The sequence below is a fragment of the Equus przewalskii genome, chromosome 14 (genome assembly GCF_037783145.1).
Source record: "Equus przewalskii isolate Varuska chromosome 14, EquPr2, whole genome shotgun sequence".
Lineage (NCBI taxonomy): Eukaryota > Metazoa > Chordata > Mammalia > Perissodactyla > Equidae > Equus > Equus przewalskii.
Genome location: NC_091844.1, coordinates 32963943 through 32977024, shown reverse-complemented (window position 1 = coordinate 32977024; position 13082 = coordinate 32963943). Strand labels below are relative to the sequence as shown.

General features: G+C 41.4%; 1 protein-coding gene across 1 annotated transcript; it reads right to left on the bottom strand.

Moving 5' to 3' along the window:
• Positions 1-2211: 2211 nt before the first annotated feature.
• Positions 2212-12744, bottom strand: BMP10 (bone morphogenetic protein 10). Its single transcript, XM_008516985.2, has 2 exons — positions 12294-12744; positions 2212-7736 (listed from the first exon to the last, which is right to left on the bottom strand). Exons 1-2 carry the CDS (start codon positions 12625-12627, stop codon positions 6796-6798), a joined length of 1275 nt encoding a protein of 424 aa, XP_008515207.1. The 5' UTR covers positions 12628-12744; the 3' UTR covers positions 2212-6795.
• Positions 12745-13082: the final 338 nt, after the last annotated feature.

Genomic DNA, 13082 nt, shown 5'->3' with positions numbered 1-13082 from the left:
TTTGCCTTTCACAGATGTTTGTGAAGAGTACGGTCTAGTTATTTTGTAGATTGTTCCTCAAATGGGTTCATCTGATATTTCCTCATTATTGAGTAGGTTATGCGATGCGTTTTAGGCAGGAGTACTAATAACAGCTTAGAACTGGATTTTCTAACACCATCCTCATGCTGTTCAAGAAACTTAGCCCTTGAGTCCTGCGAGTGGAAATTTTCTGTTGAATATTGATTTGACAATAGTGCTTTACGCCTCCCACCAAAGAATTTCAATTTGAACTCAGAGGCATGAATTTTGTATAAGATTCTCATAACCATATTTAAGAGTGAAGATGGATTGAGGTGTCCATGCGTTTCTGGGTTTTCCTCTTGGGACGAGATGAGCACTTTGGATATGTGCTAATGGTCCGAGGAAGGCTAAGGGAGGGCAGGAACTGGTTCTTGTAAACTGACAGTTCAGGAGAGTGAGAAGGAGATAATCGCATAATCCATTTATAACCACCCAAGTTAACAAGCTCTCACCTTCTCCAAATAGGCCCCTTATTTACAAATAGTCACTTCCGTACCAAAGTGGGCTCTCATCCGTGTGACCAGTCACACACAGCCAGTCTCATGGCATTATTATGCCTCAGTACCACAAAAATCAATTCCCATTAGGAGCACTATTAGAAGCTGTAACATATTATTAAATATATAATCTGAGCTTTGAAAATAATGTTTTCTCTTACTTCGTAAACATACTACCCTCCAAAACCACTTGTAGCCATGTCTGCCCAATGCGATCCTAGACTGTATCAGTAGACAAGAAATTTCTAGAACAACCATGGCTGGTCCTGTACTGCCACGCTCAGGTCAGACCACAGGTGGAGAATGGGTCCAGGCACCACACTGTGAGAGACATCCATAAAAGGAATTATTTACAGAAGAGAATGAATAGGTTGCTCAAGAATTCAAAATCAAGTCATAAGCGTGGCTTTTCAGGCCTTTTCAGTCCAGGCCTGGCCTGAGTCCCATCTTCGGTTCTCAGCTTCCTTTCTTCCTTGACTAGACAGAACTCTCGGCTTGCCCTTATCATTTCTCCTGATACCGAGGGACAAGGGCTGTGCTCCCTGCTGATGCACTTGCCAGATTTAGCTTGCCAGCCAGGACATCAGAGGATTTTCCTCAAAAGGGGTGCAGGATGATTGTCTGATGGAAGAAATTTTAGTCCACATGGGGCTGTCTCTATGCTCTTCAAATCCCACATTATGCCGTAAGAATGAACTTCCTTCCAGAACACGTGGCAGGGTCTGTCTGTCCACCAGGCCGCCCACTCAGGGTGTACGTGTAGTCCAGGTGCAGCCCTTCCATCTGTTTCCCTCTGGCCGAGGGGGCTCACTGTGTCTGGCCAAGTGTTCAGACACACACTATTTTGCAGGAAATGGGGAACAGTGGATCCAGAAGGACAGGAGAGCCACTTGCCAATGGAGAGGCTGTCACGAAGATGGATTCAACATGTCTGTGCAGCCTCAAGAGTGAACTGGGAAGTTACGGGGCCACCAGGAGAGACTATAGTTCTGTATAAGGAGAACTCTCTAACAACTTTCTGCTTACCGTTGTCTCTCCTACAGAGACTTGTGTGCGTAATGACCTAAACTGACTGTTAAACTGAATACAACTGAGGCAGAGCCCTCTAAAACTGTAACAGGTGCCCTTAAGAAGGCAGCACACTCCCTTCTCTTTACCAATATTTGCAGAAAAGATGAAAAGTACTTTGGTGGGCTGCTGGAGGGGGTGGGGTACACTCAACAATTTTTAAAAGTCTCTTCTATGCCTGAGATTCTATGAGGTGCAATAATCAAATTTCAGTGAAATTTAACCTGAATAGTTTCCCCAAAGTAATTGCTGTTTAATATGCCTCATTCTAAATTCAAAGAAGAAATTCTTCTCAGTTATTGAGGTGGATGAGCCAATTTCATTTCCTAAGTATGTCTCTGCATTCATGGGATTTACAGAAAGTTGTGTGGAATGAGAGAACCACGTAACAACAGAATCTCACTCTCTGGTGAGCCCACTTAGATGCTAAAACCAACTTCTTGTTTCTTCAGGCCAGGTTCCACTTACAGAGCAGGAAGTTCGATTCCATCTGGATAGACTGTGAAACAGAAAAGTAAAAACAAAAAAAGCAGAGGGGGAGTGCAAAAAAGATTTCATCTCAAGGACAAATACTCACAAATAATTATCGTCAAAATAATTTTTCCATTTTATTTAACAAGATGACTTTGAATGTACACATTTGGCTTATGAACACAGTGTAAAATATTTATTTCCATCTTCCTTTTAGTTTAGGAGTTACTACATAAATTTGGACAGAGATAATGAACAGGTTTTACATAAGAAAAGGAACGTGCTTCAGCTGATTTGGTGTGACCGTGGTGTTGGCTGATTTCCCGTATTTGTGGAAGTTCGTTAGGTGGGCGTGAACTCGTCCACCTCCCCACTGCCATCAGGGCAGACACTCACAAAACTAGTGCTCGTGTGTGATAGAAGCGTGCTGATCACAACAAACGGTCATTCCTTGAAGACGTTATTAACTTACGGACAAATTTCCACACCTAGAAACACTCTCATGCTACCATTGTACAACATTATCTACTTTCCTTCCATTTAATATGTGAAATCAAATATTCTTGTTGGGGCAAGAAAGTGCACAGAGTCACGGTAGTGTTCCTTTTTCACCTGAAATACAAAGGGCTAAGTATGACCCATGGTGACTCTGTGGAAAGATCCACAGTCCTTAAAAATGGCAACACCCCCTCCATGTTGCAGACAAACTATAAATGGTTTTGCCACAACACTGCTGGGCTTTATGGGCTGTTGAGAAGTCCAGGAAGAAGTAATATGTAAAATTCTTTTCTATGAAAATATGTTTTACTTGAAGAATATAGATTCCAAAGAACACCTAAACAATTACCAATAGTTCTGGGAATAGTATTGACCGTTAATTTCCCAGGCCAAGAGTTATACACAGGGAAAGAATTAAGCACTTTGAGGCTGACTCTTTTGGGAATCATTAAATTAATATTTTTTACATTTATAGAGTAACTGGTCCAATTACAAACCAATTTGTCCAACCGGATGTCCGAATTGATGGGTCAATGAAGGCAATGGATACAGTCAGAGGGGAAGCACCTTGTCTGGGAAATGAAAAGCCCCAATTAAATACTGCCTCCTCTCACTGAGCAGCAATGAGAGTCCCTCATAGCCTGACAATATTTGCCTCTCAGGGAAAAATGACAATGTCAGCTCATGGAACAACAGGACAATTTATTGGTTAAATATTTTCTGCAACGTCTACACTTCAGTTAAAACTATACTATTCAGTTAAAACTATACTATTTACAAATCAGTAAATATGCCAAGGGGCTCACAGCATGCCTACAAGACAAAATATACAAAGTTATGGCAAGCTTCTCGCAAGGCTCCTTAAAATAACAGGAAATTTTGAATCAAAAAGAGAGATGAAAATATAGGCTATATATCATAAAGGAGCCATACTCTGGGAAAGGCACTCTCTGAAAAGCATAGAAGACTACTTTATCCAAGAGGGAATCACAAACATAAAAATAAAATATTTGGTATTCTACACTATATTACAAAAATAAATATATCCATCAATAAATAGTAGGAAGCCTAGAAATTCTTACATGGATATTTTGGTTATTGGCTGCCGAAGTCCCTCTGCTACAATTTTTCTTGAGAGTCGACTTCAATGATGATAATTCTGACGTAAAAATGTAAAAAAGACTGGTATGGGACGTCGCCAAGGTCTAGGAGCAGAGAAGACATTAGCGAACTCTGCTTTCCTAGGGATCTGACAATTTCACGGCTTCGTGTTCATGCAACGATGTAGAAGAGACGCATGCATCCTGGAAGAGGCCTGAGGAGAGCTAGGAGGACTCCTCTATTTAGAGTTTATGTTTTTTCATCTTCTGATGAGAAGAAAGCAGAAAAAACTCAACTAACAACATTTGAATAACAAATATGTGGCTTTCTGCACTTTCTTTCCATAGGGAAGAAGAAAATCACAGAAATGCATGTTTGTGTCTGGACTGTGGGAAAGGAGAAACATCTGGGATATGCAGGCTAATCGCCGACAGCCTGGATTTTCACATCTCTTTAACCGAAGAGTGATTCTAAGTGCTCGCAATGAGGTTTTTCCAGGAACCTGGCAGAGTCAGCAGAGGGAAGGCAGAAAGCAGGGCCTGGCACACTTCAGTGTTCTAATATCAGTGTGCTAATAGCAGCGGGGTGCCAGAGCTGGCATGCGTGGCTCCTGAGAGCTGACTGTTAAGTTTTCAGGAATTTTGCAAGCCAGTTGACATCACGCTGGTAGCTTGAAATAAGCCATGGTGGGAGTAGTTAACACCATTGAAATTCACAAATCAGGGCTTATTCCCTCCCAGGATTGCTGGTTGTTAAGCATTTACCAGCTTACCACTGTCTTATATATTTTAGACATAAAGAAAATTTTGCTTGATTTTTATTAACCAGGACTATCCTGTTCAGTTGAGGTTTTACTGTATGTCAATTACAGTGTCCTTTAGAAAGGATAAAAAGTACCATAGAGTATATGAATATACAGAGTGCACTGTGGGTGTAAAGGATGCACCACATCCCGCTGTGGGCTCTGAGTGTGGCTATCCAAAGCCAGTTACACAGACACACACATATACACACACACACACACATACATGCATACCATTTTATATGGAGACTATTTCATAAATGAATGATTCTGAGCTGCATGGCCATCTCAAATTATCAATCACTGTATACTCACTGAGGGTCAAAATACCACTTTTCTTGGGCAATGATTTCCCCAGGATCCACCCTCTGGATGCTAGTGGACAGCAGATATGCAGAACTGAGGTCCACATTGGGCAAAATGTCCTTCAAAATAGCTTCCCTTGCCTCTATTTTCTAGTGTAATATGAATGTATAACTCCAAGAAGTTTGTGAAAGGGAGACAGATGGTTTCCCATGGTTAAAAAAAATGCAAGCGTTCTTAAGGAAGCATTCAACAGGGTGAGTGGGAAACAGTGTACTAGAAGCCACATTCCTGACTCTAGTGTGAACCATCCGTGTTGTCTGCCTGGAGGTGTCAGAACAGCTTGAGAACTGCTCTGCTCTGGTTCTTCCTGCACCAAGTATATGATCCCACGTGCGGGGGAGGATCCTAAGACCAAAGCCAGAGTCTCAGAGTCCTTCCAACTGGCCAAGTGCTGGCAGACCCACCAGACCATTCCGGTCAAGAACACATCCCAGTCCCTTTGTCCTGGCCAGTTCCGAAGTGGGAAGACTACCGAATGGGAAGAGTGGGAAGGCTACAGGGTTTCTACCATGGGGCAAACCTGATTTCAAAATACAGGCTTAGTTTTTGAGTTATTTGTTCAAGTGTCTATTTATTGACTCGTTTATTTAGATGTATCTGTTTAGACTCTGATTTTCTTTTTCTTATATTTAAGTATTCTTCATGAACAAGACATTTCACAAAGGATATTATTAAAATAAATCAAATTAAATATCAAGGGGAAACCTAGAAATTAGAGCTAACTCCATTCATCCTGAGGAGAAATGCTTTCAGATGTCCCCTTCCAGCCCACAGCGGGGGCAATGAAGGCCAGCGAAGACAGAGGACAAAGGAACGGGAGAAAGATATGAGGCAAAGAAGAAAGAGGGGAGGAAAAAGGCGGGAAAAAAGCAAAAGCAGAGGTGCAGAGGCAAGGGAGAAATATTAAGATTTGAAGAAAAATATTAAGAAGCAGAGTCCAACAAACAGATCCTTTCTGGATTTTCCTCCTCTGAGTCACTGATAATTTTATTTAGTCCAAACGATTTAATTCTCCTGTTAAAACTGCTTCTAATTTTACAAACACATCCTAGAATAGGATCTATATCTTTTCCCCCTCCTCCCCGTGAGGCCCCTTCCACCTCCTCTCCCTCTACAGCAATAAAGGCCAACATTCACGGCTTTGCTTTAATTATCTCAGGAACAGATGTCATCCTGAAGTGCCCTGTCTTTCTTTCTTGGCCAGGCGCTGCCCTCTAGAGTTCACTGTGCCCTGTGGGCTCCTTCTTTGCTATTGTACCTTAAGGCCACTCCGTCTTGAAGCCATTTGGTTTCTGCATCAAATAACTCCTCCTCTCAAACATGCAGTCTCCTTTACTAGGCTGTGCTGCTCTCAGCAATGGCAGAAACTCAACTGACAAAAGCGACACCTATATTTCCAATAGCATTTAGGAAATGGAGTACTTCCTAGGAAGGTTAAATTCCTGGTGCAAATTATCTTGACATAAATCCTACTCAGAGAAGAGGTGACTGAGAACATACCATTGACTTTTAATATATACACATGGGGTTGAGTCATGCACATGTGTGAGTCTAATCTACCTCTATAGAACCAAAAGATTTTTATAAGTTTATCTATGTACACATATACATACACAAATATCTATCTTTCGACGCTGTATTTCTGCTTAGGGGTTGTTGTTTTCAAATTGACATAGAGGACAAGTAGTGTGGGTTTGCCACTTGCTGTTAGAGATGGTATTGCCGGGAAATGGCAAGTCTGAAGAAAAACAGATTGGAAGGGTCTAGACTGCATAGTAAAAATGCATTTCCTACAACAAACTGACCTGTCAAATTCCCTAAGGTAGCAAGACTCTATGATCTGTACATAATCTTATTAAATAATCTTATTAAATAGGAACACAAAATATACACATTTACAGTTATTAAATAAGCCACAGGACTCCTCTTCTATCTACAGCCACATTCAGAGACGGCCATGCCTTCATATTTAAACTTGTAGGTGACGACACCTTTGTCTAAATAGAGGATGGAGATGGGCTCTAGCTTGGTGGGCACACAGCAGGCTTTGGAAGCCTTCTGGGAATTCTTGAGATGGACCAAGGCCTGGATAATTGCATGCTTTGTGGGTGTGAGATGCTCTGCCAGGGGGTAGTTGCAAACACCACGGCATTCGTAGGCTTCGTATCCAGGCGGAGCAATGATCCAAGAGTCCCAGCCAATCTCCTTGAAGTCGATGTAGAGTGGGGTCCTCTTGCAGTAGTTTCCTTTGGCATTTCTTCTGATGCGGGCAGTGGAGTCATAAATGATGTTTGACCTCATCTGCAGCAATGCCTCTTCCCCAGGTCCACTGGAAAAACCCTCCAGGCCCAGGTTGTCCAACTCCAGAAGTTGCTCATGGGCGATCATTTCACTCAGTTCCTCCTTCCCCTCCTTCTCACTGCTTTGGTCATCAGAAAACACGACAAGCAAAGGGTCATGCTTATTCTCGGCACTGGTGTCTATTTCTAGTTGTCCTCTGCCAGCGTCCTCAGCTTCATCCTGTCTGCTCTCGATGTGGACCTCCAGCTGGTGGGTGGATAAGCCTGACTTTTGCCAATGTCTGATGGCATTGGTAACATCAAAAGTCTCCCACTCACTGTTGGTTCCATAGATCTCCCCTGACACCAAGACCAGCATGGTCCTTTCACCCTCATTGTCCCCTTTGCTCTCTAGTACTTCATAAATGGTAATTTTCCGGTCTACTCCATCATATATTATGCGATCTCTTTGCACCAGCGTGTACAACCTGAGTTCAGCCATGATGACCTCTTCGTGGTGAGGGATGGACACATTGAAGAAGAGAGGGTATTTTCGGAGCCCATTAAAACTGGCTGGTTGGGAAAACAGATCTGCAAAAAAGACAAAAATCATATTTGCAGTATGTTGCAGTGAAAAACAGATGCTTATTTATGTAGTAAGAGGGATTGTCCACGCAGGAAGCTTGATACAGAGAGAAGGAGGGGAGATCAACAAAAACAAACACAATGTTAGCATTCTTTGACACAGAAAATACTGAAAGGTCAATGGTAGAATGCTAAACTCAGTTAAGCTGCCAAGACTAAAATGAAAATGGCTGCCTAATGAATGGGAGAAAACTCTCCCAGCATTTCACAGCTTTTCATATTTGTATTTGTAATGGGTGGAGATCCCCACATAGTTAGCTGGGCACTGGTCTTCCTAAAAGAATTCCATCTAGACCAAAGGTTGGTAAACTACAGCTCATAAGCCAAATCAGCCTGCCACCTGTTTGGGAGAATAAAGTGTTATTGGAAATCAACCTCTCCCATCCATTTCTGTATTGTCCGTGGCTACTGCTGCACTGCAGTGGTAGAGTTAAATAGTCACAACAGAGAACAATGGCCCACAAAACCTAAATTATTTACTATCTGTCTGGCCCTTTACAGAAAAAGTTTGCTGACCCCTACTCTAGATACCAAAGCCTGACAAGGTCAACAAAATAGCTATAAACCAGGGGGCACAGCAGTTGAATTCTGGGTAACTGGTCCTTGACAAGAAGGAATGGGAAAAAATGAACGTTGGGGATAGACTGGTTGCCTTAGTCTTGTATCCTTTGCACCTGGCATGGAGTTAAGCACGTATGAATCACTCAGAATGTTTATGGAATACGTTTTCAAAGATCCTTTGGTCTTAGAAGCATACCTCCAAATATCATCATGCTGACTTCCTACCTGAGAATTTTACAGGACTCCAAAGTTCTTGTACACTTGCCTCAGGTAATACATGTTTACAAGGAATCCCTGAAGGCATTTGTCATCAATCAAAGGGTTCCATGACACCAAAGATGCAAAGGACTGCCAATTGGAGGATTCTCTATCATCTTTGGCAGCATTTTCCCAACTGCATATCCAGTTCATGATTTCAGTGGGGTCCCTGTTCTAGATTGTATCTTTAATATTTTTCTTTAATTTGATCTGATTACTTTTACACATATTATCTCTTTGGAGACTTATCCTAAACAACAAGCATTCATGAAATGAGGGCTTTGAGGTGATAGTTACATGGAGTTTTTTCTAATAAACATTAATACAAATATATAATGATTGCACATGATTCACAGCTTCCTCTAGGTACCACCTAAAGTCGTTTCATACCCTGCCAGTGGGAAACACTGGTCCATGGAAGGAATTTAAACTCTCTAGCTTGGCTCTCAAAATCAGCTATAACCATTTCTTAACCTCTTGATCCAGTCATAGCTCCCATTCATTCTCTACAGTGCATGAAACATTGCAACTGATCAATCGATATTTGTTGAAAGATTAAATAAATTGTAAACCCTTCTATTTAAAGTAGACTGATATCAGGGGCCAGCCCCGTGCCAAGTGGTTAAGTTTGCACACTCTGCTTCGGTGGTCCAGGGTTCACTGGTTCAGATCCTGGGCGCAGACCTGCACACTGCTCCTCAAGCCATGCTGTGGAGGTGTCCCACATGGAAGAACTAGAATGACTTATAATTAGGATATACAACTATGTGCTGGAGCTTTGGGAAGAAAAAAAAAACCCAGAAGATTGGCAACAGATGTTAGCTCAGGGCCAATCTTCCTCACCAAAAAGCCTACCTTAAAATATGTATATATACATACACATACACATATATATAAAGTAAATAAATAAAGTAGACTGATATCTTCACCACTTGCCAAAACATTCCTTTGCTTTATTGTGTATTGCACCTTTGGATATGTTCTTCTGACCCTTGGAAAACCTTCTCCCCTCACCTCCACCTCCGTAGCTGTGACCCCTCCCTCTCTCACCACCCTGTCTGGAAGTTCACTTCTTTCTGGGTCACTTGAGTATTTACTCTCTGTATCTCTCCTTTGACCTTTGCCATTTACATCCTCGTATTTCAATTGTCTCTTTATGAATGGGTCTTCCCAACTAGATTGTCATCATGCTGGCAGGTACCACAGCTTAAACTCGCTTCTATATCTCCGATATACCAAGATGCCTTATATAGAAGTGGCACTTTGAAAATATTGATTAGTTGATGATTCTGGGCACCAGACCAAATTGATGTATGGGCATGACAAACGTCCTTAATACATCAAGTAACTTGGGAGTTGTCTCTCCTTATGAGAATGAAAGAGACTTGACTCCCCTTGGGCAGAGTGGACAGGGAACATGAGAAGACCAAAAATAGAGGAATAGACTGGTTGCTCCATCCATGAGAAAAGCACAGAGTAAAAGTTTACTGTAGTGGGAGGAAGGGATTAAAAAGGAACACAAGGAAACTTTTGGTCTGGCGAATATGTTCACTATCTTGATTGTGGTGATGGTTTCAATGGATGTTTACATATGTCAAAACCTATCAAATTATATACCAAATATGTACAATTTATTGTATGTCAATTATACTTTAATAAAGCAGTTAAAAAATAAGTTCACTGTGCATGTGCAAATATAGTAAGTAATAGATGGAGGGGTTGCATTTCGGGCAAGAGAACTAATGTTTGTTGAGCAAATTTCATGTGCCACGTGCTTTGCAAATATTGTTTTACTTAGTTCTTACAATGACCCTATAATGCAGGTATTGCTGGTCTGTTCATTTTATAGCAGAAGAAATCGAGCCTTGATGCAGAGAACTGACTTCCCCAAGATGACAAGGTGAGGTCAGAGAAGTGGTAGGAATTGAAGTCACGCTTTTCCCACCTTGAAGGCGGCACTTGTTTTCCCCTGATTATTTAGATTTGGAGGAGGGATTTTTTGGTCTTTGTCTCTTAGGGAGCTGCAAGAAGCAGACCCAAAGAGTCAAAAGAGAAACAGTAACAGCCAACAGGGTGAGCCCAGCGCAGCAGTCATGTCCTCAGGGCTGTGCATTTCCACCCACAGACTGGCAGAGGTGTGGATAGCTGGGTTGTCCGCCAAGAGATTTGCTCCTGCCCTCGCTGGTCTCCAGTAATAACAAGCTCTTAAACTCCACTTCCTGACCTGGATCATCCAAATTCTCCATGGGAGAAGCAAGAATTGAAAAACTCCTATTTTCCCAGGGGATGTGAACATTTTTCCACCCACATCCTGAACCAGGCACCTCAGGTTCAGTGCTCAGAAACATAAGGAAGAGTTCCCACGGAGGAGGCTATTTATTTTCACTTCTGACTCACCTCCAAAAGGAATCTGTAATTTCAGCTTGACATTTCCAATTTGTTACCAAATGTTTGGCGGTCACCTAATCTTAAAGGCAAATGGTATCTCCAGGACTGAGCAATACGCACTCGACATTTCCTCCAACGCCTAGAGTTTAAGGAATTCATTTGTAATAACTAGCGTTTGCTCAGCACTTCATAGCAAATGGAATGCTTTCGTACTTATAACCTCTTTGAAATCGCTCTTTTGACTTATGTAGGTATATTAGCCCCAATTTACAGAGGAGGAAATTGAGGTTCAGAGAAATTAAGCTAATTATCCACAACTACCAAGTCAACCCTGTTTCAAAATTCCAAATCCTGAGCTATTTCTTCACCACCACCTTTCTGCTTTCAAGAACATTGGTCAACATCAGTCTAAACCCCCTTTTTACCTGGTTAATGACTGTAAAAGCATAATTGGTAAATAGTAAAGAATTAGCTTCTTTGGACTCACAGCTTTTACCATAGATATTAGGAAAAAAATTTTTTGCCCACTAGCATCATATTAAACAAAGGATTAATTAGCTGATCATTAGATTTAGTTACTGAATAAAGATCTAGAAATACCTGGGGGGAGAAAACACACTTTTTCCACTGATACTTAGAGCTTGTGCATCACTCTTCATAAAGACACAGAAATAAGCTGGATCATTAACTGGGCCATGCACACTTCCTGGAAACTATAAACAGTGCTTCAAGGATATACATGTCACATCAAACACAGCAAAACTTTAGGAAGAATCTCTAAAATACGTTTCCATTCTATTTGAACGTTTCTTAAACAAGGTCACAAAATTAAAACTCATCCAAAGTTTGAGCAAAACTCAAATCGCAACTTCCTGTTTTTTGCCTATTTTCATTCTAAGTAGAAATTGACAAATTTTGTAGTCAATTAAAAGCCAAATGGAAACTGAGGCCTATCTGGAAAATGACAAACAAAGGTATAATAGTAGACCAATATTAATTTTTTTTATTACTTGCTGTCTAAATTAAAATTTTTTAAAGCCCAATTGTGATGCCAAAGTGGTAGACACTTTATGACTTTGGATTAAAAGATATTCTTTAAAATACCTTTTAATACCATTTGGGAAATGACCATAAAAGTGGCATAGACCAAAATGCACATCGTTTTATGTTTCTGTGTTCACACACCCTTATATAGATATATTCACCTTTATCTACATTATTCCCATGAAGTGTAAATTTACTTGTCACTTCTTGAAAAAATCGAAGCCAAATTTCATCAATAAAGTATAAATTTACCTTCATTCTTGAAACTCCTAATGATGTTGGCAGACGGCATGGAGGTCCGATCGGTTGCAAATTTGTTGTAGAGTTCCAACATGTACTCTGGCGGGTCAACCTTGGCTGAATCCTGCATAGGGATGTCAGACAGGTTCAATGTCTTGAGAAATTCATTTTTCATGCTCTGCAGCAATGTGTTGAAGTCAACACCATCTTGCTCTGAGAAGACATCATCGAACAGGGGCATATCTTCTTCCAGAGGCGACCGCTCCAGGCTCATGATGGGGCTGCCAGAAACCAAGTGAGCCACCAGGCAGAAGAGAGCGCACAGCTCTAAGGCCAGAGAACCCATGACTCTGCTGGAGCCCCCAGGCCAGCCCAGGAAGGTTTAGCTCTCCTGGGCTCTAAGTGGCAGTTTTATCTTGTGGAGCGTAAATGTCTCGTGTCACTGGAGACAAGTTTGGAAACTCTTCCCCTCTCTCTCCCTCCCCCTACCATTCTTCCTCTCCCCCCAAAAGTCAGGTTGCAGTAATTGGATAACAAAATCCGCCATAGGGGCCTAGCCTTTCTTATCTCTCTAGTGTAAACTTGTGCACCAGATTTTGTTTCTATCTTGCTATCCCTTTTTCTTTTAATGAGCATTTTGTAAACATTTCCACATTCTGACACTGGCTGAGAGATAGGATAATTTTCTCCTTGCAAAGGCTCTGCTTCTCTTCCTTTCAATTCACTTCCTTTTGGCAGGAATGCCTAAATTCTGCTTTTATGTGGTTCAGTTTCACACATGCGTATAATAGATATTAAGAA